Source organism: Mustela lutreola, chromosome X, assembly GCF_030435805.1.
Source record: "Mustela lutreola isolate mMusLut2 chromosome X, mMusLut2.pri, whole genome shotgun sequence".
NCBI lineage: Eukaryota > Metazoa > Chordata > Mammalia > Carnivora > Mustelidae > Mustela > Mustela lutreola.
Window position 1 is genome coordinate 120,205,702 of NC_081308.1, and position 25,707 is coordinate 120,231,408.

General features: G+C 41.8%; 1 protein-coding gene across 6 annotated transcripts in view; it reads right to left on the minus strand.

The window, feature by feature from the left end:
• The window catches only part of MCF2 (MCF.2 cell line derived transforming sequence), a 61,763-nt gene that overhangs the window by 16,452 nt on the left and 19,604 nt on the right, over positions 1-25,707 (minus strand). For 4 of the 6 annotated variants that reach the window (XM_059158170.1, XM_059158168.1, XM_059158166.1 and 1 more), the window contains 13 exons: positions 23,578-23,769; positions 22,425-22,616; positions 20,993-21,161; positions 19,716-19,763; positions 15,958-15,995; positions 13,334-13,422; positions 12,085-12,151; positions 11,272-11,387; positions 11,088-11,157; positions 9,200-9,292; positions 7,083-7,175; positions 5,913-6,038; positions 5,053-5,274 (listed from right to left, as the gene is read on the minus strand). In XM_059158170.1, the coding sequence (XP_059014153.1) occupies positions 5,053-5,274; positions 5,913-6,038; positions 7,083-7,175; positions 9,200-9,292; positions 11,088-11,157; positions 11,272-11,387; positions 12,085-12,151; positions 13,334-13,422; positions 15,958-15,995; positions 19,716-19,763; positions 20,993-21,161; positions 22,425-22,616; positions 23,578-23,769 (1,515 nt within the window). The remainder of the gene's footprint in view (positions 1-5,052; positions 5,275-5,912; positions 6,039-7,082; positions 7,176-9,199; positions 9,293-11,087; positions 11,158-11,271; positions 11,388-12,084; positions 12,152-13,333; positions 13,423-15,957; positions 15,996-19,715; positions 19,764-20,992; positions 21,162-22,424; positions 22,617-23,577; positions 23,770-25,707) is intronic. The other 2 variants (XM_059158169.1, XM_059158172.1) reach the window with 1 other exon arrangement.

Below are 25,707 nucleotides of genomic sequence, written 5' to 3' on the forward strand. Positions count from 1 at the left end.
GTCATTTTTCAAAATCATTTGTCAGATAAGTTGATCTTAGAGATGATTACTTATCTCGATAGAAGTTTTATAACTGATAAACATGCAATTTTGGGGTGGGGGAAAGCCAGCTGGGTACCCAAGACTCCCCTCTATTTCTACCGACCTCTCGGCTTCTCTAGAAAACAAGCGATCTCTCATAGGAGAGTGAGATCTTGCAGCCAGTGAAATTTGTCTACAATATCCCTTCCTTACCATGATTTTTCTTCCCTATATGACTGTGCAGAGCACAAACCCTTCCCTTTTCTTTCATCCTGTGCTGTTAATAGCTTGGTTAATTCCATTTCGAGCGATTTCCCTCCCTCATGCACACATTCTCCTCTAGTCCTCTTCTGCCTCCTCTTTTTGTTTAATTCCAGTCTAATTATCTAAAGGAATAGCTCACTCTCTGTTCCATTTACAAGTCCCCCAAGTGGCCCTAACTGAGGCTGATAAGCATGAAAAAGTAGGGCTAGCAAAACCGCACATCAAGGGAAAGAAAAGGGATTGTGCTGAGAAATGAAATGAGATCCACACACACAGGACTCGCTGACACCTACCCTGAATGTAGTCAGCAGCGACTTCCAGGAGCCCCACAGATACCTTCATGTTCTGACCCAACCGCTCTAGCTAAACCTACTTTTTTGTGCAAGCATCAGGATTTAAGATGAATAATAATCTCATGTTCAATCTCTACTTCAATGGCATGGAAATAGCATAAGACGGATAGCATGCAGGGCTCTGGACTCTGAGAGGCCTGGGTTGGACCTTCCTCGCTGACCATTAGGAGCTCCGTGTTCTGGCGCGAAGTGCTTAACCTTTCTGAGCTGTGGTTTTCTCAACCACAAAATGGGAAGAATACCTATTTCACAGAGTTGATTAAAGGATTAAATAGCTTGCATTAAATACCTAGATCATATAATGAGCTTTTATAAGTATTTGAGTTTGCTTTCTAAACTTGCCCTTATTTGAATTGCAAAACAGTTTTGTGGTTTTTCACTGCATACATAGACCATATCCTTATAGATTAAATGATCTTTTTTTGAGTTACCCTGGAAATCTAACCATGATGTCTATCAGACAATGTTGTCCTGAGTTCCGAACAATTCACTTACTTCTTCCACTGGAATACAATCCATTTGTATTTTGTGAATGTATATATTTTCTCAAATAACAAATTATAAAGGTTGTATTGAAAGGCTTTTAAGTCTCATTAAATGTGACTATATCATGAAATGTTCACTATACCATGAAATTCGCTCAGTTTTAGAATCCAGAGGCACTTTGGTGAGTGCTGTGAAGTGTGTAAACCTGGCGATTCACAGACCTGTACCCCTGGGGATAAAAATATATGTTTATAGAATCCAGAGGCAGTTAAAGGTCTAACTATATGAGTATAGTTACATAATATACTACATAATACATAATACAATAAAATAACAAGGTAACAAGGCTGATTGTGAAGTCACATCCAAATTGTGGCATCTGCCTTATCTTTCACATTTTCATTGATATTCCTGGTAGCTATGAATATAAATGCTTAATTATAAAATATCTGATCTGCAGACATCACAGTGTGCCAAGAGTTGAGGGCTCCAACTTTTAACCAATTTGTTGCCCTCAAGGGAGTGTAAAGATGTCAAACACCTAGTTAAAAGTCACCCGGTGGGTCAAGAACTCTGCAATTATGGCCAAAAACTACCAATCTTCAGACTTCTATTTAGAGCTCTGGAATAGAGCTTATTTACTTCTTGAGTTAGTATAATTTTAAAAAATTGATCTTGAATCACAGCAACAAAAAATATAGCTCAACTTAACTGCTACGAAGCAGTGAGAAGCAAGAGAGTGGGTATACCCCAGTCACGTGACTGTATCAGAAAAACACAGACTGTAACAGAACACAGTTTATGAATATCCAACCAGATGTGCACAGAACATTAATATACATTTAACAAAAACACACCAACTGAAGGACATACATCAAATCAGTTAGAATGGGTGCTACAGGGGTAAGGAGGAACGGCAGCATGGAGATTAAGGAATGAAGGAAGGAATAAAAGAAGGAACCAACAAGACACAAGGCCTGGCGACATGGTGCCCTAACTGAGAGCAAGGAATCTGGAACCATCGGCCTGGGTGTGACTCTGCTAGCTACGTGTTCTTGGACAAATCACTCACTTCTCTGGAACTTGGCTTTCCCATCTTCAAAATGGGATTCATAATGGTTCCTACTTCATATGAAGTTGCTGTGTGGCTTAAATGAGTTAACATTGCTATTAATAAACACTTAGAACAGTTTCTAGCAAACAGGAGGCACTGTGTGTATGTTTATTAAGTTAAAAAAAAGATGATGATGATAAATGCATGAACTGAGGAATCTGAAGAATTCAAATCTCGCCATCTGACTGGGACCTTAGGGCCTTTTCTTGTCATCGAAGTGGCCGACTTCAAATCCAGTCATCAGGCCAGGATGACGCCAAGACGAGAGCCCCCAAGAAGGAACAGGGCAAGGGCTCAGCAGCAGACAGCATTCTGCACCTGTCCTCTCTACCAAGGAGAAAACTCTGAAGCCAGTAACCCCACTGTTTATGTCACACACAGACTGTTCTTGCTGACCAGGATTTAATCCTGGAATCTCACAGTAGGAAAGCAAGAGGGTAAAGCAGAGTGAGGCTTGAGAAATCGCCAAACTTCCATCTTTCTCTGTCGGCAGGATCACCATTTTCCTAGTACACCTGGTCTAAATCTTTGCAGGCATCACTGAGTAATCTTTTTTATTAAAAACACTAGGCATGGGGTGCCTGGGTGGCTCAGGTCACGATGCCAGGGTCCTGATCAGCGGGGAGGCTGCTTCTCCCTCTCTCTTTGCTGCCCACCCCGCCCTCTTCCCCACCACCCCTGCTTCTGCTCATGTTGCACTGTCAAATAAATAAATAAAACCTTTGAACAAAATGCTAGGCATTATTGGGAAACCAAAGAAAGATCAGATTGATTTTTGTTCCTTCAGCTGTCAGATATTATTTCTTTCCTGTATCTAGTAAGTCACCCAGCCCATCTGTCTACCTTCCACTGAAACGTTTCTTACAGCTACCCCACGGTTTCCATGGTAACCATTATACTTTGAAATCTCATGACTTGCTTCCCTCATACCAGACCCTCCTTACTCTAATGTGCTTTAGAAATATTCTGCTGCCCATCATTGTGACAAATTAAAGCTAAAAAAAGAAAAGAAAGAAAATCAATACACACCAGAGATACTACATCAGGTATTGACTAGGTTACCCCACAAGTACAAAGTTAACCAAGTGCCTCTGGGTCCAGCTTGCCTATGGAGATCACGTCTCTTCCCCAGAAACAGACATGTAGACACCAAGAATCCAACGCCCGGCTGAGGTCAACTATAAAATCTTAGTTCTCGGTCAATGTTTATTAGAGACATAAAATAGACCAATGGAGACTTGGGGGACAGGGAGGTGGGTTGCTAATAGCAGAGGAGCAACTGGGCATTGTTTGTCAAAACAAGTTTTAAGGACACTTGACAGCGGGGCAAGTGGACGGTAGGAAGAAGTCCGAGACATAACTCTGGGCAGGAACTTTGTTACAAACAGCATGGAACTGATGACCTTCTGGGGAGAAACCCAAGCAGGGCCTGCTTATCTGGTTGACTCCTGACACAACACCCCAGGAGTCACACTCCTCTTCCTCACAGACAAAGAACGTGGCTGGAAAAAATGACTCCAGTGATAGTGGTCGTGAAAGCGAGGTCATGGTTTTCTCTATGTGCCAATTTTTCTATAACCAATATTGTTTTGCTTTTACACTTTATTTTTTCAAAGATTTTATTTGAAGGTCATCACTATACCCAACATGGGGCTCAAACTCACATCCCTGAGGTCAAGAGCCACACACCTCACTGACGGAGCCAGCCAGGTGCCCCCAGAGAGAAACTGAAATTTCCAACTGAAAACTTGAAAGATAAAATTAACTCGGTATAAAAAATGTCAAGTTCGCCGACTACAGGCTTGTATGAAGTGGACTGCCAGTGACTCCCTCAAACAACGCTGACCTCATTTTAATACCAAACTAGTATTAGGACAAAACTAGTATTGGGACGAAAGTTTGGGTTATAGGAGAGAAGTTACAGGAAGGAAGAAGATGTGGACAGCTGTAGGTGGCTTTGGACACCCAGGAGGAGAAGAGCTAGAGAACGAAGTAGTGATACCAAAAGAAAAGTGGGTCTATGCTAAGCACCGTCACCCACTGTAAAACTGTATGGAGGAAAAAAAAAAAAAAAAAAAAAAAAAAGAAACTGTCTTCCTCATGTGTCCCGTACAGTAAAGGCTCCCTGCTACCAAGACCATCAACTCTACCCAGCACCACTGGTAAGAAAGCGCTCATGAGGGAACCTTGGTCAGCTCCCACAGCTTCATACCATGCTCTGCACTAGGGCACTTGGGAGCCCCCTTGGGGAGTGCCTGCGATTGGAGTGACAGAGGAAACGAAAGAGGAAAGGCTCTGCTCTCCCTCACTCTTATTTCGGAAGTTCTCTGTTTCCGGATTTTAACACAAGACCTCTACTTGAGCTTTTGTGGGCTGGAGCTGGATGAAGCAGGTGAAGGCGGTTCCAGGGTACACACTTCCAGTTATAAAACACGTAAGTCCTGGAGATGGGATGTACAGCATGGTGACTGTCGCTAACCATACTCCACACTGGAAAGCTGCTAGGACAGTACAACTGAAAAAGTTGCCACAAGAATAAATAACTCTATATGTGGTGATGGATGTTAACTTGACTTACTGTGGGGATCGTTTTGCGATATATACAAATACTTCCTCATTATACTGCACACCTGAAATGAACCCAGTATTGTAGGTCAATGATACCTGAATAAAAAGATTTTGTTTAAGAAAAGGGGTGCACAACCCACTCATTTCACTTGCAAAGCTGTACCAACTTTTATATTTATACATACATATATATATATATATATATATATGAAATAATATCATGTTACACAATTTAAATTATCTTACTTTCAAACAGTGCTTAAAACTGTATGACGGGTATCTATCGGAGCCTTCTCCACTTTCAACACGCCTCTTACAAAAAACGATGGCTTTTTCATACAAGAAGAGATGCCGCTGCATTGGTTTGAATCTAGCAAAATCCTTCATTTTTGTAGCGCCTTTCTTGTGTCCAGTCCAAACACTGAATGCGCCCTGCATAATCATCTTGCCCAATTCATTTAAGTTTCCCTACGAAGGAGAATCAACACGCATCAGTACAAGGCACAGCTCGGTTCACACCTCTGCCATCGGCGTGATACTGTTTAGCTTGAGCCACTAAAACCCTGAAACACAACTTGTACAGGTTTTAAAATTCTATTCCCAGTAACTGACTACATTAACACATGCCTTGTGTCACACAGGTACAAAAGTACGGCGGGAGCAAGAGACAGAAGAGACCTCCATATGGGTGTCGTTCAACTAGGGTAGCTCCCCCCATCTTCTCAATCCTGATTGGCGACTGATGTCTGCCAGACCAAGCATCCCCACCAGGCGGAGCTTACATTAAAGACTTGATTTGATGTGTTTTTTTTTTTTCTCTCCACATTTATCTTGGACCAAGGCAAGCAGCAATCCTGGGACAATACATCTCTTTAGAAGACCCCAACAGTTCCTTCAAGCAGGCTATCCCAAGGTTGGACTTGGGGGTAGGCTTCTAGGGACAAAGGGGAGATCACAAATCCATTGGCTGCTGATCTCCAAACACTGCTGACATTTGGATCTCCATTTTTCTGCCCTATTTATTTCTCACTTGGTTCCAGGAGCCAAAGAAAGAGATTTTTACGTGCTTACCCCCAAAACTGCAATGACCATTAAAATTTACTTACAATATAGCCATTTATTGCAATCTGATGCATAGAGTCATTAACTGACTTTAGTAAATCCAGCATCGTGTCCAGTGCCTCCTTTAACTGTTCAAACCCTCGGCAGCCTTTGCTATATTTCAGCAGCTCCTGTAATTAGAAGTCAAGAATTAAACTTGATATCAGGCAGATATTAATAGCTGGAGAAAACAAATACAGTTTTGGCTAGCATGCTTTCAAGGAGGAATCCAAAGATGATGTCATTTTTTGAGCAATATCTTTCATTTGCTATTTGTCACATTAATACTCTATTTTAAAAACCATGTCAAGGGGCACCTGGGTGGTTCAGTGGGTTAAAGCCTCTGCCTTCGGCTCAGGTCATGATCTCAGGGTCCTGGGATCGAGCCCCACGTTGGGCTCTCTGCTCAGCAGGGAGCCTGCTTCCCTTTCTCTCTCTCTGCCTGCCTCTCTGCCTACCTGTGATCTCTGTCTGTCAAATAAATAAATAAAATCTTAAAAAAAAATAAAAACCGTGTCAAAATTTGGGAAGAAATGGAATAGTGCCGAAACGGTATCAAGTAAAGGGCACTCGGTGCTCTTAGAGCTGTAGAAAAGGAGCTATTAGGACACACTATAGATTGATTTTTAAAACAATCACACTTTTTTGGCCCTCCAAATGCAACAATTTGTTTTCTTCATTTTGCATAGACCACAGAACACTGTGAACATATATTCTAAAATATGCTTGCGGTGCTTATACGTAACATATTTCAGGAACCCTGTCACAGGACACAAGGGGTGTGCCATCTGGAGTTTTCATGGAGAGGCACACGTGAAATGCAGTCACAAACTCTAAGAAATATTTGTTTAGTTCTTAACGATCAGGAAAGTTCTGCATTTGTTATGCCTACATCAACGTAACTTGTGTGGCTAATTAAATAGCTAAAGAGACTCTAGAGATTCTCTGTTTCTATCTAGGCATTGGGAACTTGAGTCGCCACAGTGAAGCCAGGAGGCATACTGTTAACTCCAGCCTTCGCACTCACCAAGCCTCCCTGCGCCTCGTGCTTCCTCACTAGCCACTTCCTTTTTAACGTCTTGTGCTTCCTCACTAGCCACTTCCTTTTTAACGTCTTTGCCACATCTGACCCACAGAAGGAAGTAAAGAAAGAAAGAAACACTTCACGCAATTACCTTTAACAGTAACTGATACTTAGTGATTCGTTGCACGGGTTTGAGTAAATAGGAATCCAGACCAAGTCTGTGTTTTAGTTTTCTTTGACATTCCTGTCATTAAAATATAATTATCAGTACATTTAATCAAGACATGTACCTGTGAAAATGCCAAGTGTCCACAGATGAAACCCCATGCACACAGATTTCTTACATCTCGAGGAGATTCTACTAGAAAAGCCGCTGTTACGTACCGTATCAAAATTCTAAGTGGCCGTGAATATAAAAAAAAAACTACTATAAACATTATTTCAAGGATTTGAGAGGAGAAAATGCTAAAATTTCAAATGCAAATACATTTTTACATAAAATGCACATTGATGTGGAATGCTTGAAAGATGAGAAAAGGATGAACATGACAAACAAAACATGACTAAAAGAATAGTGAAGAAAATTAACAAAAAGCTCAGCTTCACAGGCCAAGCCCAGAAAAGAAACAGGTTGTACCCAATAAAAGTCAAACTGGGTACGAGAGGGAGTTGTTGTTGTTGTTGTTGTTGTTTTAATATCATGACAAAAATACAGCCCTCATCAACCGGTGCTATAGTTCATCTGATTATTGGCTAACTGCCATGATAAATGTAAGGGTTATGACTCTGGGTTCTGGGAACACTATAGGGTCCATAACTACAGCAAGATGGGGCCGATTAGAATAAAATGTGCATTTAAGAAGTACAGAATGCAAAGGGAGTGCGAAAGAATATACATGTGTTAAGATCTGGGACCTGCTTCTGGGTATGGATAAAAACTAATATACAATCCAATTCAAACAGTCAGGGGGCCCTGGGCTGGCTCTGGATCTGGGGAATATGAGTTCAAGCCCCATGGTGGGTGCAGAGATTACTTAAAAAAATAAAATCTTTAAAAACAATTCAGTTAGCAACTTACGGTTAAATGTAATGGACTGATACATGCATTTAGCTCTCCTCACTCATGAAGCCCAACTAAAATGATTTTTAGAAGTCATTTTAACAAGACAAAAACCAAAGTTACAAAGATGGGAGAGAAAAGCTATCAATCAAATATGGAAACTGAAAAACTAACTGACAAGTGGTAAGTAAGGGAGCACACTAGAGAAGAAGGACTCTCAATATGGGCAGAGGGAAAACCTAAGGAACAACTAACTCAATTACCCCTTCCCCTCCACAGAGAGTCCAGATTTACAGACATCAAGTACCCCCTGAAAGTGGGAGATAAAGGTGTGTTTGAAAGTCTGTTTAAGAGGTAGATACTGTTGCCTGTCCATGTTGCTACAAAAGTTGGGTATTCATCCTTTCTGATTGAGGCATAAAGTTGGGTATTCATCCTTTCTGACGGAGACATCGTACTCCATAGTGTAACACAGGGGAAAGTATCTGAAAAATTAAGTGAAGGGCGCCTGCGTGACTCAGTGGGTTAGGCACCCAACTCTTGATTTCAGCTCAGCTCATGATCTCAGGGTTGTGAGATCGAGCCCCACATTGGGTCCATGCTCAGTGGGGAGTCTGCTTCTTTCCCTCTGCCCCTCCCCTTGCTCATGCAGGCACTCCCTCTCTCTCTCAAGTAAATAAACCTTTAAAAATAAATAAATAGATAAAATTCTTAAAAAATGAAAAAATTAAAAATTAAATGATTACAAATGACAATTGCAAGAAAAACAAAAGGGCTAGAAAAGCAACCATCTTACACCACACGATTCATCTGAGCATAGAAATGACAGCCTTCATTTAACACCGTATATCTACACGACGAGACTTCTAGCCATACTGGATGTGTTGGAGGAAAAGAAGCGTGTGTGTGTATCTGGTGGTGAGGCAAGGGCAGTGAAGAGGGCTGAAGGAGCAATATCAATATGCTTTTTGGCAACATGGAGGCAAATACCAAAGGAAGTAGCTAAAAGAACTGCAAGTGATTACCTCTGAGAAGCAGCATGTATGTCTGTGAGCACGTGAGTCTGTGTGTGCACGTGCGTGTATGGCAGCAGGGTCAAATTATTCTTTGATCTATAGTATATGTAACTTGAGTAGAAAATGAATTTATAAGAAATATCCCAGTATCTTCCAGAAGGAGGACATCCAATACCTGAAAAATTACTATACCTGGAAAAAGGCACATTCTGAATACTTCTTCCAAATTGCCTCTGACCTGGGTTTGTTCTGACAGTATTTTGCATACATCTGAAAATCATCTTTCTGTGACAAAAAGTAAATTCAAATATATTATCAATTTGTGAACATGTACTTTTCTTACCAAGAAAGGCTGAACAAGAATGAGTGGGGCCAAGCGTTCTAGGGAATGTGGTTTAAAGGGCCCACCACACGGACAGCTGGCCGGGAGCCCTCTCTGTGTCCCAAGAAAAGCACACCCACTGGACTGAATAGAGGGACACATCATGATCCCAGTAATTTTATGACTTTCACTTACCAAGTCTGAGAGTTAGAGAGACAAAAGCCTTCTCTGACTGAACTAGAAAAACAGATGCATTTTTCTCCTAAGTATGAGCTAATAGGGTACAAAGAAACATGTTCTTTCCATGCTCTTAGCTTCTCCGTTCCCTAGTGAACAAAGATGGAGCTAACTTCCAAGGTCCTTGGTTCATCACTGGGATATCATCATCATATTAGAACCCCACTAGGCATCTTTCCATGCTATTCTCTCTGCTTGGAATCACCTCTCTCTGACCCTCATCTAACAGGCCACCTCCTACTCACTCTTCAACATCCTTCTCATGAGTCATCTCTTCTCGAAAGCCATCACTTATACCTCCGATCTACGTAAGATACCCCTCTTCTTGGCTCCTACAGGATCCTTCATTTATCCTTAATATAACACAACTCACACTGAATATAATTTTTTTCCCCCTTTCTCTATGGGAAGAGCCTTCGTCTTGCTATCCACATTGCCTAGCACAATGCTTGGTGTCTAGCAAGGGTTCAGTAGAAGGATGCTGAATGAATGAACGTTATCGATAGGCATTCATTACACCAATGCTGGTTGCCAATAACTCCGCTCACCTTAGGAGAGATACAAAGATATATATAAAGCGTTTTTCATCTAGTTAGAGACAGAATTCACAAATGTGTATAAAAATGCCCAGCAATGTAAAATCCCCAATGAGTAGCATTAAGCACTACACAAGTCCAAAGAAAAGAGACTGGTGTTGCTTAGAGAAGTCAGGGAAGAATCTAGCTATCAACCAAATGTGTTTGAAGTTAGAATATATTGAAAAACATAATGACAAATAGTTTTTTCTTAACCTTATCATATTCTCAGTCCATTAACACTCTCTGAGATAAGACATCTATTTGGAAGCTTTTAGTGATCACCATTATCAAACTGACTCTCAAGTCAGGATGGAACTGATTTTCCAGGAAGAGGAGGAAGTAGATAAGCAGAGAATAGTCTAAGGAAAAATGCTAATGGAGGAAACGTATGATTACAAAGCCTGGGAAGTCAATTGTGATAAGCATTCTCTTGAGACATGGAGAAATGAGCCTCCCACAATAAACTCGTAGAATAAAAAGAACAGACAGCCCTCTATTTCACAAAGTTCCTGGGACAGATAACCCAGTGTCTGAAGGCCAGACTACTTTGGAGTCTAAGACTCTACATGTACTCAAGGCGAATGCCAAGGCATCTCTGAGGCTAAAACTTAACCAAAGCAAGAATGGTCATGTGAGGGTGATTCCAAGTCTCACATCTTCCCAGGCAGGATGTTCCCTGGACTCCCAAAACCAGCCAGAGGTCAGTGGTCACAAGCTGAGCCACGGAAGACAACAGCCATTCGTGCACTCTGGATACCTCCCTGCACCAGCTTCTGTTACAAAACTTGGTCTAACATTAAATGCTTGCTGGAGTGATGCATCTCCCCCCAAAACAAAGACATAAAAAAACAAGACCCACTGTGTCTCTAAATCTGGTCCTATAAAATGAGCTGCTACTTTAGTGACCCATATTTATATATTTTTAAAATAATAATTAACAAACCCTTTCCAGGAAACAAGGTCCCACTCTTTCTGGAGCATCAACGCAATTTTCCAGACTGTTCAAGAAAATGCTGTGAAAATTTCAGAGGAAAAAAAAGATATAATTTTATGCAAAATGTAATAAATGTATCAGTAGCCTTTAAATAATATGATGAAAAAGAAAATTCAATTCAGCAATTACATACTTGTTATGGAATTCATATATTTCAGCCATATTTCCAAAGAGAACATCCTTTTTATTTCTCAGGAGAGGTGGCATAAGATCAAACATCTCAGGATTATCCATCTCCGCTCTATAGCCCTACCCAAAATAAATACATTTATTCGTTGAGAAATGTTCACATTAACATTTGTTTGAGCCACCAAAGATACAGATACAGCAGAATGTATCGGGGATGAGTGGGTGAAGCTGTTGGTTAACTTTAACAATCACATTTTCCAGTACCCAAAGTTAATCCATTTTTAAATTTTTTTAGCAAGACAAGGACATCATGGTTTCCCACTTAACGGGTAGAAAAAAGTGACTCTCTGGCCTTGAGGGTAACTTATAGTGTACGAAACAAAATGGAAACCAAGCATGAAAAAGTATATTACAGGTCAGTAACCTCTCCTTAAACCGGCAATACACGTTTAGGTTTTTCAGACCAAGTTAATATTATGACATTTGTATCAAATGACTGTTTTACTCCTACTTTTAGTTCTTTACATCACCATCTCTAAATAGCACCCTGGGAATAATTATAGCAATCTGCTGGATCCTTAAGAAAACAGCTTATCTCTTCTGTACTAAAATCTAGGTCCCACAATTGTCACTACTAAGGGAGAACCTGACCGTGCACATTTGCTACACATGCAGCCTCAAAACAGTGGGAGAAGTACGCACTGCTGGTGTGTGACAGTCAAGGAGGCAGACAGCACGGGAAGGCTCAACAGCTCTTACTGAACGTAGCGGGAGAACATTCGCTCAGAGACGGGAAAATACCATTTGAGTCGCTTACCAACAGAACAGTAAACAGCTCGCGGACATACACCCTCTCTGTCTGTATCAGTTCATTCAGGACGTGGCTAAAGTGAAAAGGCAGTATTTACCAGTTATTTTGTTGCTTTAGAATTGTATTATGATCTCTCAATCTTTCTCCTTACAAACTGTAAGGTAAAAATCATTAATGCGTGGCCACTACCAATGGTTTTGGTTTTACCATCAAAATACGAAATTAATTGTATGGTTTCTAGAATAAGTACCCCCCACAAGACTCTTTAAAATACATTTAGAGGAAAGAAAAGGGGGCTCAGGGCTTATTTTTACATGACAAAAAATAACCCACTTTATGTCTATCTCACTAAGCTTATGAATCAATTTACTGGGCCCCTGCATGGTTCAGTCAGTTAAGCGTCCGACTCTTGGTTTCACTTCGGGTCATGATCTCAGGGTTGTGGGATCGAGCCCCGCCTCGGGTTCTGTGTTCAGTGGGGAGTCAGCCTGAGAGTCTTTCCCCTCCTCCCTCTTCTTCTCCTTTCTCTGCGCCCCCCACCACTCTTACTCTCTCTCTCTCTCTCAAATAAATCTTTATTTTTTTAAATTTGTGGGGTTTTTTTCCTTCTGACCATTGAGTTGTAAGAGTTGTTTTTTAAGATTTTATTTATTTATTTATTTATTTATTCATTTATTTATTTATATGAGAGAGAAAGAGCACAAGTGGGGGAAGAGGCAGAGGGACAAAGAGAATCTCAAGCAGACTCCGTGCTGAGCGTTTAGCCCAACTTGATTCTTGATCTCACAACCCTGAGATCATGACCCAAGCCAAAATCATGAGTCAACCACTTAACCAACTGAGCCAATCCAGTGCCCCCAGGAAAATCTTAAGGAAAAAGAAATGAATATTCTTATGTCTAGCACAGTAACATAATTTTATAAAAGTAAACAAAATAATATTATTGTCAACATCTATAAAATATCATTATATATCTACAAAACCTTTGTAGTTTTTGAAACATCATCTCATTCACTTTTACCTCTTTTAGGAAAGAGGAAATAAAGATTCTGGAAAACTCTAGTTAATTTTCAAGTCACACAAACAGAGCATAGGTTAGCCAGGCCTAATTCTAGGACTTCTGACAACTTATCTAGTGTCTTTTTCATCAACATAACAGAATCCCATTTTGTGATTTCAAAATCCAAGTACATTTGAATCACAGATTCCTACTGGTAGATGTGTATATGAGAGTATGTTAATAAAGAAAAGATACTTCTGTAAAACATCCAAGGTATTGTCATTGTCCAAACTGGAGGATTGACCAGAACTTCTCTTCTCCCGACCATCATGCACCACTTCAATCTGAAATGATGAAAATAAGTTAAATTAGCATCCATGTATGTATAGATCTTCTTGAAGAAAATCAAGCTCAAATTAAGTTTTCTCTAGGTCTTGTGTAGATAAACTTGAAAACACTAGGATTATTTTTTTCAGGAATAACTTTGATACATATTGGTAAAATAAATTATTTGAGTTGCCAAAGAGGACAGATTTAAGATACTAATTAGGACTTATTTTATACATGGGGCGCTTGGGTCCCTCCGCTGGTTAAGCATCCAACTCTTGGTTTTGGCTCAGGTCATGATCTCAGGGTCGCGGGATTAGGATTCTCTCTCCCTCTGCCTCGCCCACCACCTTTTCCCAGCCCCCACTCCTGCTCTAAGAAAACAATTGTATTTTCCACATTAAATAATGTCTCATTTACTTGGCACTTTGGGGAAGTGAGGTTAATTGATAAAAAGTTGAGTTTCCAGATAACTAAAGTTTATTCATTGAAGAAGAAAAAAAAAACAGCTTTTTAGCCTTAATGATTTTTGATGGAAACTTTCTAGGAAATAGTACATGAGTCCTTGAGTTCTTTAACCAAGGATACACGACATCACTGCCTCTCCCTCTAATAATTTAGTGGTACCATCAGGAATGTGAATGATGTAATAAAAACTGATGATCCACTCCAGGGCTGATAACATCTGGGTAACTCTATTCTTTCTTAAAATGGCTGTAGCCTGTTGATCTCTGTCTCTGCTCTCTGCCACATGTCAGTTTTTGCTACAAGTGACTTCCCCGACCCTAAGCCACTGTCTTATTTTGAAGACTCTACAGGACTTGGACTTGCTGAGTGAGTCAACTACATGAGATTTGTGGCGGGTTAATTGTTCTTCAGAAGCCTTAGAAGTATCTTCCAGGGATCCTGGCTGAATTTGGACTTTTGAGCCCGCAAAATGTCTGAACTCCAAGCAAACGCAGCATTACTTGGGAACAAGTAGAACCCAAAGTGAAGCATGAGATCTGCCAGCTAAAAAGCATTTGCACAAAACATTACAAACACGCGTGGAAAGGAACAAACATTTATGGACTATTTCCTAGATACTGTGCAGGCACAGCTGTAAGGACTTAACGGGAATCACTGTATCCAATCTTCCCAGCAATTTGGCAAGCTATAGCATACTTATCCTCATTTTGCATATGGGAAAACCGAGGCTCAGAAAGGTTTAGCAACCGGGCCAAGGTCCCATACCTAGTTAAGTGATAAAACAGGGCCAAGCCCATGGTGTGCCAGCGTTATGCTCCCTCTTTAAGACCATGCTTTGATTCGTTCTATCTGAATGTACTGTTATTTTAATACTATAATTAAGACTGATAATGCTGCGTGCTTCTTTACTCATCAGATACATATGCATCCCTTACTCCTAACAGGTTTCTGAAATTCAAGTTTGGAAAGTTTCAAAACATAAATTTATACTTGTAAATGCCTTGCCAAAGGATTGCGCAAATTGACTCGAATTGAAGAACGTGTGCATTTTGGAACTCCGTTCACTAGCTAGTAATCTCACCAAGAAAATGTACAGAGCCTCCTACTTTTCCCCTAAGATATGTAAATGAATAAGTCCCCATAGAGGAAGTTAGGGTATCATGAGTGGAGACGGAAACCGAAAGACCCCTTAAGACTGTGGAATTTGGTCTTCAGCCTGTTTCCTTCTCGAAAACAGAGGTTGTGGCTGTACACCGTGCTAACTAGGCCACTCACTAGCCTGCTCATAATGGTATACAACACGTGAGATGCTAACCATGCCACGCTTCATTCGAAATACTTCCCAAGTATTATTTTATGTTTATGTGACCTCTACAATGCTCTAGAGCATTCTGTTATTATACCCATTCTATAGATAGGAAATGGAGTTCCTTATGGGGTAACGGAGTTACCCCAGGTTATATGTAACCAACAGAAACTGACAGAGTTGGGATTAAAAGGCAGGGAGTGTCTATCAGTGCCTACACTGCCTCTTGGAGATCTATGTTCTTGTCCTTATTTACCATCAAGAAGACACAAGGAACATGTAGGGCCCTATGGTTATGATGAGGCTACTCTCTGCAGATACCAGAATGTCCTGGACAACTGAGAAGGAGACTTGAATCAATCCACAAATGAACAGATGTCCTTTTGTGAGCCTGGCACATGGACCATTAGGACCTGTCTTTTGTCCATGCTTCATACTTACAGGAATGTAATTAGTTATGAAAGGAATTTTCTTTTGTAGAAAGGCGCAATTATTTAAGTTTATTGAGGTGGGGTGCGGGAAAGAGAAGCTGGGACTTATAGATATTTTACAGAAATTAATTCCGAACTCAAGCCAAGACTTGAGAAACTGCTCATACACCTGGGGATATGCCAGAACTACAATTAGACACAATGCAGCAGCAGCTTTTTCTTTTAGATTAAATAGGCTTCCGAACGTACAATATTGGTTTAGTGAACTAAAAATATGGTTTAAGCCTCCATACCAATTCTGCAACCACAGCAATAAAGCCAGTTTTGAATTAATTAGTGGTATTTACTTTTAAGTTGCTCTGATTTTGTCTCCAAGTCTTCTTTCCTGGTAGAAAAATATGAAAGAGGAATTTCAAGCCAGAATTAAAAATCAACACTTTTAATTAAAATGCATGCATGTTTATTAAATAGAGAGTTACGAATATGCTGACATATTTAGGTTAGTATTTTTAAATCACACCATACAAAACAGTTGACTGGTTAGATTCAGCTACACGATTTCAAGTTCTTATTTAGCATCACTTTGCTACACTTTCACTCATTCTCTGACTCATCAAACATCCAGGTGATTGCCGAGTGAGCAGGAAGGTAAGTGCTAGTGTTACGTAATTATTTGCAGATTTAATATTCATTTGCACACATAAGCGTTTAATCAGATTGTAGCTCACTGCCTAACAGTATCAAAAAGAGTTTGGAAAAACATCTGCATTTAACTAATAACTACATGCCCGGCAGCTCTAAGCCCTACACACCCATTTTGGTTTTTAATCCTCAAAGCAACCCTAACAGATGCGTACTATCTCTATCTTCATTTCTTAGATAAGTAAGGTTAGTATCTTGCCCAGGAAGCAAAGGTAGTGTTCTGTAGACTCTACTGTCAGAATATGTGCTTCTAACAACTACATGAAACAACTTGGAAGCATATTAAAATGCTAAAACGAAACAACCGCACCAAAATTCCAAGCTTTAATCTTTCTATTCTACTATTCCGTTTGCTCCCTTTCTTTTCTTAAAACATGTTGAAAATGAAATTATCTATATTTTTTAAAGTTTATTTATTTGTTTTTAGTCATCTCTACACCCAATGGGGGGCTCGAACTTATGACCCGAGATCAAGAGTTGCACGCACTTCCAACTGAGCCAGCCAGGTGCCTCTCCTTTTCTTTGTTTCAACTTTCCGTTCTGTTTACAATGGGTGAGCCCCTGTATTAATGAGCAAGGAGTCCAAATGTTTCTACAAACCCCAGAGCATGGGCCAGTGCAAGACCAGGTCATTTGTGTTCCTTATTTTTGGTGCTGCTAAAAAAGGCTGCCACGCACACAGGCTACAGGCATCTCTTCTCCCTATGGAAGAAATATACTTTTTGCCCTTCCCTCCTTGGCAGGAACCACTGTAAGACACACTCAGGGAAAGGATATGCTGTTAGGTTCTCTGAATTTTATACTCCACTCTCATTATTTAAAAATATATTTTAGGGCGCCTGGGTGGCTCAGTGGGTTAAGCCGCTGCCTTCGGCTCAGGTCATGATCTCAGGGTCCTGGGATCAAGTCCCGCATCGGGCTCTCTGCTCAGCAGGGAGCCTGCTTCCTCCTCTCTCTGTCTGCCTCTCTGCCTACTTGTGATCTCTGTCAAATAAATAAATAAAATCTTTTTTAAAAAATTTTAAAAAAATAAAAAAATATATATATATATTTTAGGAGCCCCTGGCTGACTCATCGGAACAGCGTGTGACTCTTGATCTCAAGGTCATGAGTTTGAGCCCCACGTTGGAGGTAGAGATTACTTTAAATAAGAAAGTAAAAACAAAAATAGATTTTATAGGGGTGCTTGCCTGGTTTAGTCAGAAGCACACACAACTCTTGATCTCAGGGTCATAAGTTCAAGCCCCACGTTGGGTGTGGGCCTACTTAGAAAACATATATATATATATATATATATATATATATATATATATAATGTACAGAACATAGCATAATGTATAGAGATGTTGAACACTATGTAGTACAGCTGAAACTAAAGTTAACTTGTGTCAACTACACTCAAATAAAAAAGTTAAAAATATATATATTTTATACAGAAGCTGTATGTTTCTAGCATCACATATATAAGTACGTAAGTTAGACTTAGTGGCACTTACCACATAAAATCAATTTCTCAATGAACACTGATGTTTACCACTTTAGAGACACCTGATACACAGAGATCCAAACTTCTTTATAAAGGTAACTGAGGAAGCCTTACTACTTAGCTTTACTATAATTAATTCTTTGCAACCACATTAAGAGATGAAAAAGGAATACATATACACAACTTGGGACAAAGCAGATTTTTCTGGAAAGCAAGCTGGAGAGATTCGTTCTCTCAACGACGTAAATGGATCCGTGAAGATCAGGAGCGCTGTACTCTACACAGAGTTCCGTGTTTGGTGTTGGGGATTCGAGTATGACCTGCGCACAGTCCCTGCCCCTACAGAGTGGACAGTCTAGCAAGAGAGACGGAAAAGGGACAATTGTACGAAGGTCGTGAAGACACGCAGCCGGCCTTGTCCCCACACAGCACGGCTGCTCAACCGAAGTGGGCGCTGAGCAGGAGAGGCAGGGAAGAAAAGCTTCCGGGAAGGAAGTGGCCTAGGGACAGCAAATCTGCTGGAGGCAAAGCAACCAGCAAAGGGGCAAGGGACACGGAAGGACACAGCGTCCCAGAGAGAGACCAGCCCTGTGAAGTCCAACAGGCCAGAGAAACAGGGGCATGCGAAAGGGAAAGTGGGGAGACAGGGAGACCGCTGCAGTTGTCACAGCAACCGGCGACATGAGCTGGGGTTAAGGAAGTGGCAGGGAGGACAGAGCAGTGGGGATGGAAAGAAGGGGCTTTTGTGACTGATGAAAGGCGGGGCCGCGAGTGCAAAGGCTGGGGCGAGCGGGGCCATCACAGTACTGTTCCTGGAAGTGAGGCCCAGGGGAAGGGGGCTGGAGTGCGGGAGCGGCCGCCAGGCAGAGCCTGAGGTGCCCAGAGGAAATACAAGGAGGCAAATTGTAAAGGCAGGTCTGAAGCTTACAAGGAAGATGCAGACTGGAGCTACAGGTTTTGGAACTCCAAGCACAGTTTACCCCTCACAATGCGTTGCTAACTTCCCTCTGGATTAATTCAGGGGTTAAGCAACCGACTCTTGATTTTGGCTCAGGTCAGGATCTCAGGATCGTGCCCTCAGCAGGGAGTCTGCTGGAGATTCTGGCCGGCTGCCCCTCCCCCCACTCATACTCCCTCCTACTCTCTCCCTCTCTCGAATAAACAAAATCTTCCAAAACTTAATTCAACAAATATTGATTGTGTCCTGCTAGTTGCCAGGCACTGCGCTAGGTGCAGGATTCTGTTTGATGTAAATTAGTAAAAAGAAACAAACAAAAACAAACAAAACCAGTTTGACTTATCGTATGAAAGATGAACACAATTTGATTTGACCAAATCCTATATATTTGGCTTAGCAATTAAAAGTCTTGAAGAGTTATTTAGTCCTGACTATTATAATCCCCATTTCTCACAGAGCAATGAGGTAAAAATAAATACGGTAGCATAAATGATGCTTTGGTTTAATTTAGAAACCATGATAAATAATGAGTAAAATCATTTATCCATCCATATCATTCAGGCTGCTGTCTTTTTCCACATAAATGCATTAGGCAGTCTTAAACTGAAGAAAATTCAAGCTACTCCCCACAAAAAGTTGTACTGTGGATGACACAAGATTCTCTAAAATGAAAGAAAGCTTGATTGGTTTTAACGCTGCCAATTGTTTTTCTTGATTTCTTTTGACGAGTGGTCATATGATGAGATTGAGTTTAGAAGCATAAGCTACTTTTCAGGGAGTCATTTTCCGAGGTAAGTTTCACGCTGAGAATATGGATGATTATTATGGAAGAAAACAGAGAACGTTAACTGTGGGCGAAATTCCAGGACGAACTGCTGCTGGTTTTAGATGTCAAACTGGTTTTTCACATGGACACAAACTCAGAAAATGTACTGAAGAAAAGTAATAAAGATGGGTACCTTTGGAAAAAAGTTTACATGCTTGAAAGAAAGAGTATCCAACTCCCACTGCAGAAAAAAAGTGTAATGCCATTAAATAAGAATATTGGAAAGAAAAAAATAAAATCAAATGTACTTTCAGCAACTAACGCTTTCAGCGGAGCTGAGTTCTCCAAGGACTACAGAGCAAGAAACCTTAGTCAGTGGGCTGGTCTAGTTTACTCAGTACTTCTTACACTCTGTAAGGCTTTTTTTCTCTTTGTCTTCACAACAACCCACTTCAGTCAGTAGGCATTATTGTTCCTATTTTCAAACAGCAAAACTAGGCTAAAAGACGAGAAGTGAACCGGCCGGACATCTGACTGAGGTCTGTCTTCCGCTAAGGAATATAAACCTATCCATTTCTATGTCCACTGCTGGTGGTTTGTAGCCCCTAACTGGTTTCTTGGGTTGCTTTAGTCGTTTGCCCTATATCTTCTTTGTCAATTTTCTTCACTTGGAGCATTGCTCACAGTTTTATTTGTGAGTATATTTTTATATTTAATAACTCTTAACTACATAACTTTTAGCTTTGGTTTTCATAGATCCACATGGGGACTGGCCAAGGTTTTGATGCTCCTTCCCATACATTACTGAGGTCTCTGAGCCTTCAGATCAGACAGACCAAATTTAGTCCCATGTTCACCCGTTCAACTAACTAAGGGCCCCAAAGGCCAAATTACTCTCCCCTAAGAGGCCCCGGCTCCAGAGGCAGCTCAAGGGAAACTTTGGGCAACAGAATCATCTTACTTCCAGACTAGCTCCCCGCCACAGTCAGGAAAGCTATTCCATCCTACAGAACGTAGAAAGGAAATGGGTACCACATGGTTAAAACTAGTCTACAAAGATTAAAATAAGAAAATCGACTCTAACAGTTTAATGACTAGCAAAATTACTCTGTTTACCAGCACTTACTTAGAAAAGGCAATCCCTTCTATTGCCTAAGCTGTTCCCTTACTAGAAGCTAATAAGAACCAAGTAATAATCTATCCACATAAGTAGTAAATATGTGTGTGCGTAAGCACACGCGTGCCCACATGTACCAGACCAGATTCATATGCTTTCACTTCATTAGTACCATGTTTGACTGTTGTACAATAATCTCGACCACGACTCCTGCCTCGTGCAACAGAGTACAAACGTGACCAAAGACACTTACATACAATTTCAACTTATCGGGACTGAAGAATGTGTTCAGTATCTACATCAAGAGTGACACACCACAGCAGGAAGAGAAGAGTGAACGTAGGATACTTTACCATGTTTAGGTGAGAATGACGCTCTAGATCTCATCAGATTGTCAGAAGCAGGTACCACAAACTCAACTGGCTTCACGTTCTTGTCTGTCAGGTTCCTGAAACCGGCTTGTTGGTTCTCAAATGCACTTCGGATATGTTCGAGCTTGAGTTGGACGGTTTGCATCTGAACCTGTGGTTGCGCGAGACTTCTATGAAATATTTTCTGAATTGGGGTCACAACAAATCTTAGAACATGGCTCAGACCCAGATGGTCAGAGAATCAACTTAGAGTTGAAAACAGAACTAAAAAAAGAAAAAAAAACTTGGAAAGCAACAGAAAACAGATGAAGATCTCAAACAAAACCACTCAAAGAAACTGATCGAGCGGTCATGACATAGGTCTCTGTCTACAGCGCTGGAAGGAGCGAGGGCTGGAAGAGGCGGCACGTGGAGCACAAGAAAGGCACCCGCTAAAGCAGTGTCAGAGCACTGTGTGATGTGTTATCCTGCCCCAGACATCCTACAGTTCTCGGTGTGTTCTAAAAAGCTCCTCCTAGACCCTCCTCGATGATCTGAGGCAGTTAGGGATTAGCTCGGTTGCTTCCAGAAAAGTCACTTGGTTATTGTTGTGGCCACGTTTCTGCTTTTCTGGGACGTCCCCTAAGATCTGACGCTAAGCATGGTTCTGGATACTGTTCCAAACTTAATAGTCAACCACACCTTTTGGCGACAGATAGCATGACAAAAATCTCTTAGCGCCACTGTCGTGAGGGGTGCCTCGGGACAGCTCCAGCAGTGTGGCCCTGCAGGAACCCGGAGGTCTCTACCTTGTTCACGGCAACATCTGGTTGCACCCTACCCCCCAGGAAGCCCCGGAGCATTTCTTTACCCCTTCATGCTCAAACTCAGTAGGAAAGCCAGATCTGTGTCCACACAGCACCTGTTGCTAGTAAGTGCAGCAGGAAAACAAGCTATTTGGAGGAGAATGCTCTTAACAAGGGCCCAGTGTTGCCCTGGGACAACCTTAGCCCCTTCTCTAAGGATGCGCAAACAAGGTATGTAAGAACTCCTAATAGGGGAGAAGAGTTAGAGGAGAATGGCATCACAGCTCATTCTTCACGTTATAGCAAGCGTAAAGCCTTGAGATGCTTTTCTTTTTCAAGTCTATGTAGTCAGTTAATTTTTAAGTCATCTCTGCACCCAACATGGGGCTCAAACTGGTGACGCCGAGATCAAGAGTCACAGGCTCCGCCGACTGAGCCCATGGAGAGCTTCAAGGCTTTGGACCCTCCCACGCTTCACAGTGGTACTAATATCACGCCTCATCCTTAAAAGAAGCACGTAACTGCGATTTGACATAAAGTCAGGAGTGAAACTCTTGCCAACGCTACTGGAATTACAGCTTAAAAAAAAAAATCTGTTCATCTGAAAAAAAAAAAAAACAGCCACTTACCTTGAGTTCAGGAGATAAAATTACATCAAATTCATACTGTAGGGTATCAGGGTCATAATTTATAAAGGGCAAAGCCATCTCAAGAAAATTCTCAATGTCTCGGAGGGCTTTCTGAGCATCTTCTTTAGACTGAAACTTATCGATTTCCTGGTTAGCTAGAAGGCATTCTCCTTCATCACAGCACTGGCGAGCCTGATGAGCAAATCACACACAGACACACACACACACACACACAAACACACGCACACGCACACACAAAACATGAATGAATACATAGAAATACGTTTGTCTTTTAGGAGTGTTTACCAGTCCTGGCTTCTGTGAATCAGAGTTGTTTTCAGAGCTGTTAAAAATAAAGATATCTGGGTTCTGCCCCCAGAAATTCCGATTCAGCAGCTCCGGGCCCTACGCCAGGCGCTGGGATTTCTGCAGCGCCCCACAGGTAATTCTGAAGACACACAGCCGAGGCTGGGAAGCACTGTACTTATTTCATAATGAGGAACTCATTCTGCAGTAAAGGGTCCGACGGACCTCACAACACTGACGCTTCAGCCGCACGATTCCGTCCCCAAGTCAGTAAGTGAAACATGGAACGCGTCGGCAAACATAAAGTGTAACATAAGTGGGTGGACACAAGCCTCCTTGCGGAAGAGGGAGATGTACAGATTCAAGTGTTCGTGTTCAGATACGACATCTGCGAATGATAGCCTCATTCTACATCCCACTTCCGAGGCCAGCTCTTCTCTTCACTGGCTAACTCTGAAAGGGGTCAGACCTCTAGCTTCCCGTCACTGTTTAATTTCTTACTGCGGTACCTATGGCGCGTGGAAGGAGTTGCTGGCTTTAGCAAAATGCCTCTAGGGCTCTGCAAAGTGTGCTGACTGCAAACTCCCACCAGAGGAGAGGAGTCACAGATGCACCCAAAATAGAAAGGAAGCCATCACGACCGCGATCTCAATACTCGGGACAGAAGCCAAAATCCCTACCATACTCCACTTGCCATGAACACAGCAAAGGTACATGCGTTAAATGAACATCATCGAAGCCAATCCTTCAATGTCTCACAAGTTTAATTCCAAAGCTCTCTCAGACAGACCTTTACCCCATAACCATTAAGAAAAAAAAAAAATGTTCTCAGGCCTTGTGACACTACCTGCTGTAGGAGCTTATGCATTTTGAAGATCCTGCTGAGCTGTATCCTTCTGGCTTTGATCTCGTTAACCAAAATATCAGAGAGGTACCGGAGCTCGTTGCACCTCTGGCAGATCAAATCAAGGGCATAATGGTGATTTGCAGCAAGTCTGTGTCCGTGTAGTATCACAAAGCGGGCCTTCGCTAACAGATCCTAATTTTGAGAAGGAAGTAAAAACAACAACGGTACGACAGCTGTTCAAAAACAGGAAGCACAAGAAAGTAATTGAGAAGCAAACTGGTTTAGCAGGGCAGAGAGGGTGCCAGAAATACAATTGTATGTCACACTTCTGCGGGCTCTAAAAAAGATTACGGTTGCGTCATTAGCTACAGCAGTGACGCCATCAGGAACCCACGTGGTTCTGGCCCCAGAGCCTGCTCGAGTGTGGATGAGCTTTGCCTCGCCTGATTCCGGGCAGATTTAGAACAGAAGCGCATATACTCGGTGACGTACCCGGGGCCAAATGCAAGCTAATGGGTTTCATACCGTCTGGGCCTTGGCAATCTCCTTAGTCATCATCTGCCTCATTACTGTACACACCTGAAGTGAACACCGCAGGGTCTCCAAGTCTGCAGGGATCTTAGGGGCCTCCACTCGGTCAACGACCGGCATCCCCCCTCCCCTCCTGGGCCCCCACTTGCTCCCAACCTGGCGACTGAAATAGGAGGTGGTGAGGAAATAACTGTGAAGGGAAAACAAGAAAACTAAAGCCCTAACGAGGAAGTGCCCAGCCCACCTAGCTGGAGGGAAGCCCACGGTTAAAGCAGGGAGTTTGGGGGGGGGGGGGTGTGTGCGTGTGTGTGTGTGTGTGTGTGTGTGTGTGTGGTTTTTAATGGGTATAGTTTCAGATTTGCAAAATGAAAAACTTCTGGCTATCTGTTGCACAACAATGCGACTCTGGTTAACACCACTGAGCTGTATACCGGAAAATGTGGAAGACAGAGGGCACTCGGGCTGCTCAGTGGGTGAAGGCCAGACTCCTGATTTCGGCTCCGGTCCTGATCTCAGGGTCCCGAGACTGAGCCCCACATCGGGTTCTGTGCCGAGCGTGGAGCCTGCCTGAGATGCTTTCTTTCCCTCTGCCCCTCTCTACCTCACTCATGCTCACTCTCTTTCTCCCTCCCTCTTTCTCGTTCTCAAATAAAATTTTATTTAAATGGTTGTGATAGTAAATTTCATTTTATGTGAGGTTTTCTTTTACCGCAAAACTAAAAAAAAATTAAAACAAAAATAACACTCCAAACCGCCCTTATTTCCAAGCCAATTTGCCTTCTTTTTTTTGAAGATTTTATTTATTTATTTATTTGATAGACAGAGATCACAAGCAGGCAGAGAGGCAGGCAGAGAGAGAGAGGAGGAAGCAGGTTCCCCGCTGAGCAGAGAGCCCGATGTGGGGCTTGATCCCAGGACCCTGGGATCATGACAGGAGCTGAAGGCAGAGGCTTTACCCACTAAACCACCCAGCTGCCTCTTGCCTTCTCTTTCTACCATGCCACAGGGATTTATCAATTGCCACGCAGTCACAGCAACCTATAAGCATAATTCTAGAACTGATCACTGCAGCTGCTGCCTCACAAATTCCAATTTTAGACGCTTACGGTATACCCACAAATCTACTTGTTTGCTGGGAATGCACCTTTAAAAACACCTACGACAGAAGAGCAAAACTAGTTTGTTAACTATGAAAGCCTTGAGTACAAGCCTTTAAGACCAGCAAAATGAAAACTGTTGGCTCTTTTGATTATTTATTATATGATCATCTATCCCAGGTACTGTGCTAAGTGTTTTACCCACAACATCTAAAAGAATCCTCACAATCATTCTGCAAAGTCAATCACTTTATCCCCAATGTATAGATGTAGACACCAAGGCTGAGAAAATTTAATCAATGTACCCAAGGTCACAAGGCAAGTAAGACTAAGCAGACTCATCTGTCTGAATGGCTGTCTGCTTCAACTGCACAGCCGCACGATGGAGAGTTAAGGAATTACACTCATGTCTATTTCCATCATTTCCAGTACCAAATAGCATTCTTTTTTAAAGATTTTATTATTTATTTGAGAGAGAGAACACACAAGCAAGGGGAGAAGC